The sequence below is a fragment of the Archocentrus centrarchus genome, unplaced genomic scaffold, assembly GCF_007364275.1.
Source record: "Archocentrus centrarchus isolate MPI-CPG fArcCen1 unplaced genomic scaffold, fArcCen1 scaffold_37_ctg1, whole genome shotgun sequence".
NCBI lineage: Eukaryota > Metazoa > Chordata > Actinopteri > Cichliformes > Cichlidae > Archocentrus > Archocentrus centrarchus.
This window is the reverse complement of record NW_022060264.1, coordinates 316,850-323,720: the sequence shown is the minus strand read 5'-3', so window position 1 is coordinate 323,720 and position 6,871 is coordinate 316,850. Positions and strand designations below refer to the sequence as shown.

At 40.2% G+C, this 6,871-nt stretch overlaps 1 protein-coding gene across 1 annotated transcript in view; it reads right to left on the bottom strand.

Moving 5' to 3' along the window:
• Positions 1–3,516: 3,516 nt before the first annotated feature.
• gpr137bb (G protein-coupled receptor 137Bb) overlaps positions 3,517–6,871 on the bottom strand; it is a 12,958-nt gene continuing 9,603 nt past the window's right edge. Inside the window, exons 6-7 of the mRNA XM_030724552.1 lie at positions 6,588–6,709; positions 3,517–6,263 (exon numbers count right to left, since the gene is read on the bottom strand). Coding sequence (XP_030580412.1) covers positions 6,149–6,263; positions 6,588–6,709 — 237 coding nt within the window. The 3' untranslated portion in view covers positions 3,517–6,148. The remainder of the gene's footprint in view (positions 6,264–6,587; positions 6,710–6,871) is intronic.

Genomic DNA, 6,871 nt, shown 5'->3' with positions numbered 1-6,871 from the left:
AATGATGCAGTCCCTCAGATCATCCTCTGTCTGAAACAAACTGCTTTAGCGCCTTACCCTTTACGGCAGCTCTCTTCTGATTGGTTGCTTCCTCCCAAACAGACTTGAAGAGCAGCTGGGTGCTCACAGCCAGAGCTATGTGCCCATATTAGGGTATCCCCTCTCTATGACATCATAAAAATTCACATGGAAAAAAAGAAACAGTGTGACGCAGATTGTTTAAGGTGGTATGAAGTCTGAGCTTTTGGCTCACAGTGATTGTGGTGCACACTGACTTTGTGTTTGCTATGGGCATCTTCCAGTGTAGCAGAGAATGATGGAGAGCAGGATAGGTCCACTTTAAAAGAGTCAGCCTGACATATTTCCCATTAATGTTTCTGCTCTACAGGTCAGTGTTTTACAACAGCTCACACGTCTCCAGTTTAAACCTCGAAAACAGACTTATTTCCCTTTGTCCTAAACAATGAATCAGACCAAAAAAGTGCATTTTTGCATGTATTTGTGTCAGCAGGAAGTTGAGTGTGGCCCGGAGGAACAAGCTGTACACAGAGTGTGTCAGTAGGAGACTGTCGTGTGGATCTGCACATGACATTTGTTGACAGGAAGACAAACTCTAAACTCCTATCACTGATATGTGCTGCCTGTAAACTGTGATGGAACTACCAGGTTAAAGGACTTTCCTTTAGTCGCAGCTGCTCTGATCAGTAAGCAACATGAAACAAGCAGAGGACACAGAGCTGCTGCACCGACAGCGGCCCAGACTTGTGCCAGTTATTGGAGAAGAAACATCTCCAGGATTGAGGAGCATTTCTGAAATCATCAAAGAGAAACACCTGTGCAGCACTAAATCTTCTTAAATGAAAATTATTATTGTTATTACAGGAAAAACATGGACATTGTGCTCTGGAAGTGTTTCCTTGGACACACACCTACATATGTAAATGATGACACGCTGGTTTGTGGGTCTTTTTCTGCATCTAAAAAGTTCCACTGAATGAGTGTGTGTGTGTGTGTGTGTGTGTATATATATATATATATATATATATATATATATATATATATATATATATATATATATATATATATATAAACTGAAAGCAAATAAAACTGCCATGACAATGCTCTAAAAATGCTCTAACAGTTCTCTAAAAACACAATTTGCATGAATATCATGTTTCTAGCTTATTGATGAGTTTGAGCTGGGAGTAGTCAGTCCACACTTTGAATCCCACAGTGTGACAGCAGCAGCAGTGAGCGCGGCGCCTGCCTGCAGCTCCTCAAACACATCTGTCTGAGTAGACTCCAGTCCGCTCAGCTCTTCTCTTTCCTGGATGTTTGATTTGCTCGGCAGTAAAAGCAGGAAGTGGACCAAAGAATTTTAGGTTGCCTTTATTTAAAAGTTATTTTATCTTTTTGCTTGTTTAAGATGTGCAGGAGGTACTTTGAACTGTTACTTTAGTGAGTCTTTGATGACATGCACACTGTAGTGTGTTTTGTTACCATAGTTACAGATGCTGAACAGTGCCAGTGAGACTTCAGCTGAGGAGCCTTTTTAGTTTGGCTGTTTAAAACGAACCTACAAAGTGAACGTGCAGCGTTGGCGAGGCTGCGTCCTGGTCTTTAATGCTGTCTCTCTTTTTTCTCTTCTTGTAAATATAGTAAACATAGAAATGTGGTCAGTTGCAGCTCATTTTTACTTGCTCCAACCCTGTTTGTTTCCAACTGAAATGCCGTCTTTGTTGTTCTTTGATTGCAAATTTTATCAGCAATGTTAGCCTTCAGTAGCTAACTCACAACTTCTTTTAGCTCCTTCACTGTAAAACTGTTTCCTTAATGCCTTTTTCATTTGACATTTGGAATCCAGCAAATCTGGAATCTTAAACTTCCTGATCCAATCAGTAGTCGAAGGATAAGTTTCACTGCCTGTGGTCACGTATGTTTGCAGTTATAAAAAGTATGCAGTATGTGTTAAACTGAGAGCCTTTACTTGGCTTTTACAAGACTGGGGCCATTACATCATCATCAAAAATGTGTCCAAAAACATATAAGCACTGAATTTGCAAAAGCAGGTGATGTTGCCATGATGTCCTTAATTAAAGCTGCAGCTTTTACTGTGAAGCCACTGCAGAAAGTGAAAAACACCACACTAAGGGCTTAATATTTTCTGATTGGTTTCCATAAGCTGCTCACACACAAGTTTTCATCCTGATGCTTCCCAAAGAGGAATGATCCTCTGCAGAGTGGTGGGAAGTTTGTTTCTAAAACATTAAAGGTGTGTGTACGGATTCCCGAGCATCAGTACCAAAAAAGAATGAACATTTTAACATACATTTTCTAACATGCCAAAAACAATGCCAGTTGATATTTGGCAATTTTTATGGTCCTTTGTGATTATTGTAAACCTGGATTTTCGTAGTTGGCTTTAATATATTTATTTTTTTGATTTACAAAAAACCTATGAAGAGTCAAATAATGTTACCATTATGAATAAGACAAGATTTATTTTCAAAAACCTTAAAGATAATTTAAAAAATACACTTTTTTAAACAGAAAATTTATGCAATTATTGTTTCAGTTGCACTTTCTAATTATAAATAAAGCTGTTTTCTAAAGTGAAACAAAAACAGCCACCAACAGCTGAAACTGTAAACTTGATTCACAGCTGAAGAAGTCGGATCAGTTGTTGGTTGTTTTTAGTCTGCTGTGCAAGTCAAACGTGCTGTAATACCTGCCTTGGCCACCAGGTGTGTTCACACCTCCCAGGACTGCAGAGTTCAGAGAGCACGCCCCCCACTGTGGCACCGTGGGAAGGATTCAGTAGAGAAATGGTGACTGTTATTCACAGTTAACAGTCACTGATGCCTGACTGGGGGGCTCAGTTAAGAGGTGCTGGGCAGTTTGATTCCCTCTGAACTTTTTTTTTTTTTTCTTCCAAAAGTTGCCAGAAACTTGTTTCAGTTTGTGGCTCCAGCCTCCATCAGGGAGAGTGTGGCTGTTAGAACTACATCCAAACTCCATCTTCTTTATTCCTGTGGGTGTGGGGTATAAATGATATCAAGCACTCGGTGTACAATGCGAAATGTGAGCCTTGCCTGCCCTGCAGCATTCCTGTACTTGCCAGCCTTAAAACCCAAACTGGCATTTTGGAAACAAGACACAAAAAATAGACTCAAAAAATGTAGCTTGACATTTCATGCTCTGTATTTACAAATCACATCTGTGCACTTTGTAAAAGGAGCGCAGACGGACACACACACACAGCTGCACCATGTTTATCTGTTGTGTGTACCTCTTGACTATATTTATTTGAAGAGGAATAAATATTTCTGAACATCACCCTACTTTGTTTTCTACTTATTTGCTCCAGATTTATTTTTCTTCATGTAATATAAAATATGACACTGATTTATCGTGTCTGTCTGAATGCTTCACTGACAGTTTGTCATCACTTTATTTTTTCACATCACAAACCACAAACACAAAAAGCTCAGCAATGACAAAATACAGAATCTGCAGCTGTACAAAGAACTTGGAAAACCAACAAATCTGTTAGAAATATAGAGTTTAAAGCAGAACCCACTGATGGTCCTCACTGACTGTTACATGTGGGTTTTTTCCTTTCACTTTTTTAACTTTTAATCTAATATTTGGCAAAACATTTAAAAAAAAGTTACACTTTTGATTATTCAGAAAGTGATGAAGCCTCACCCCAAAGTGAAATGACTTGAAGACATGGATATAAACACAGAGAGTGACTGTCTGATATTTACAGGCTGTGGATGAAATCGATACCTTTCCCAAATGTCTGACTTCTTCACAGTTTTCTCAAAGTCAGAAAATTAATTTTTAAAAAAAGGCTTCAGGAGGAGTTTGTCAAGGATTATTGCTTTCATAAATATCTCCTATAACCAGTTAACCATCCAAAGCAACCGTCAACACTGAAGACTCTGAATACACCAAAATGTCACTTAATGACAGAACAGTGTGTACAGTATGGAGATGTTGTACAGTATTAAAGCAAACCAGTACATCCTCCATCCTTGAAGGGTCAGGCTTCAGAACAGTGCAGGAAACAAATGAAACACAGTCAGTCAGAATAGCTCTCACATTATCCCCATGTCTGCTCTAAATGCTGACTCTTTCAGGTCAGCAAAGACACACACACACACACACATGCGCCACTTTACTGCCTCATATTCAGAAACAAAGCACCACAGTGGCACCTGATTACACACAAACAATTCTTGAATCAACAGAGAGAGGGAGAGAAGAAGGCAAACACTTGTGCAGTATTGACAGGTTTTGGACCACAAACAGTTGCTGTCTATCACTTAAAAGCAACCTAATTAACAATCATTGCTCCATTTTACAGACACAGTTTCACTGCACTCAGGTGGGTTGTGTGCACACACACAACCCACCTATATAGTGTATATTTAGATGTATTTAAGATTGTTATTTAAGTACAGGATGACTGAAAGCTTTAACTGCAGGAGTGTTTCAGTATGGTCCTTCAAATCATGGCATTATCCTGACTATAGGTGGGTAGATGGCCCGCTTTGGCAATGTCTTCTCTCTCCTATCTGACAAAAGATAGCTGTAGACCACAAACAAAAGTTTGAGTGGACCGAGTGCACAAAAGGATGGTCCACTGTGAAGTGAGGATGATTATCTTTAAGGGCGTGACATCTGATTGGGTGGAATACATGTGCTCTTGGGTTTTGTTTCAAATTAACCTATAAAATGGGAAAACTGCCAAACTGATCCCAAATTTTGTTCAGCCATCAAACATCATTTTAACCCTCGAGCCCTCCAGACTGTCTGACTGAGCAGCAACACACCTGATCTACCAACTTGGTGCTGATGTGGGATGCGGGTTGAATTGGTATGCTGCTGCGTGGTGGATGAAGTCCTGGTCCTAATCCTTGAGTCCATACCGAGATCTTATTTGGCTCGAGAGAAATTGTTTACTGAAGCAGTTTTTTTTTCTTTAAAGCTGCAGATGAAGCAGATGTTTGGACCGCCGGCAGGTTATTACATCATCACTTAACCAGCACATTTGGAGAGATTCTCATTGCTAATGTTATGCTGATATGTGGAACTAATTCAGTGTGTGGGGACTGGATCACTGATGCAGCTCTTCTAATGGTTCTGATTTGTATTTGTTTAAAAACTGCTTTTAGTTTTTTTTCATCCAAAAACTCACTCACAAATTTACAATAAAAAACATAAAATACTGTTGAAGAGACTGAGACTGGGTTTAGCTTCAGGATTCTGTCTCCGTTAGTAATCCGAGTGTACCAACATGATGCCTCAGTCCTCACTGCTTTCCCGTTTAACACTTCCATGCCTCCATATTTTACAAAACAACAACATGGATTTCCTACACGTGGCAGCTGACTCTGCTTTGTCATCGAGTGACCTGTGTTGTTGCAGCAGGAGAGCTGGACCTGAGTCTGCAGCATCATGATGGAACTCTTTACATGACTAAATGAAAAGAAGCTGGACTTCATAAAAGGATGAACTATTTCAAAATGAACTCACTACCTGAATAATCGTCATTGAAATACTCCTTAAAACATTCATCACGTCATGTTCACACTCTCTTCAAAGCAACACCATTCTGAGTCAGGCTTCCTGCACAGTGTGAGTTAAATGACTAAGACTTCTGTGGATGCACGTTTAGAAGTATTTTTACCTCTCAGTGGTGACGTGCTGAATGCAGTTTCTCATCAGGTCAGTAAAAAGTCCTTTAACATCCTTTCTTAACTCAACTTGAAGGTGAGTTACCAGACAAATAATGAATGGAGTTTGAAGTCATAATGAAAAAATGTAATTATTTGTTTACAGCTAAAAACTGGATATTGTAGGGCTGTTTTCTGAAATTAGCTGGGGAACCTTAAAGTCAGGTGGTACCAACTTATTTTAAAGTGCGCCTGCCCTGAGGACAGATAATAATAACTGTGTTATTCACAGCATCAGAGAGCTGAGAAAAACTGATTCAAGTAGGAACCCTGTCAAACATTCTTATTTATTGTCTACATTTTCTACAGTGACTCCACAAAGCTTTACGTGAGTGATGATAACAAACACGATGTGATATCAGTGTCACAGTACAGAGTGATGCTGTACAAGTGAGCCGCAGGGGTCATGGGTAAGGGTGGAGCTCCCCGGCGGCAGTGGTCAGACGCTGTTCGTCGTTGTTGGTGTGCACAGTGAAGCTGCTGTGGCGGCTGCCCCAGTCGTAGCAGTCCGAAGAAAGACTGTGAGAGAGAGAGAGGCTTCAGGGCTTCTGTCTAAGCTTTCTAAGGTTAGCTCCGTTTCATCCTCAGTGCTCCTTAAGAAACTTGTACAACTTAAATCAAGTTCACATAATTGGAATCAGAAAGGCACATAGCTGTCCATATAAGGTCACACAGTTGACAATACACACTATCTACAACAAATGCACTGAGCCACCTACACACATCACCTGGTGACCCACTCTGTAATGTGTTCGCCAATTTAGAGTCACCAATTAACTTAATTCCATGCATTCAGAAATGCCACTGACAGTGAACCTGTAAAAGCAGCAGTGACGTTCACACCTCGCTGAGGCATTCTGGGGGGGGATGCTCCATGCCAGGTCGTCATCACTGTCATACCGCCGAGGATTGTCAAAGAAATATCCTCTGGAGGACAGAACATGGTTAGGGATTCCAGTGGTGCTCTGTTGGCAAAGATTCAGCAGAGTTTGTGAGATCAAATTTAACAAAGCTTCAGACAATCATATTGCAAAAGGCAAACACACTGAGGGCCCATGAGAGGATTAAGAATGATAACTTCTAAGTCAAGTCAAAGTTTATAAACAACCTCAGTTGACCAAAGTGCT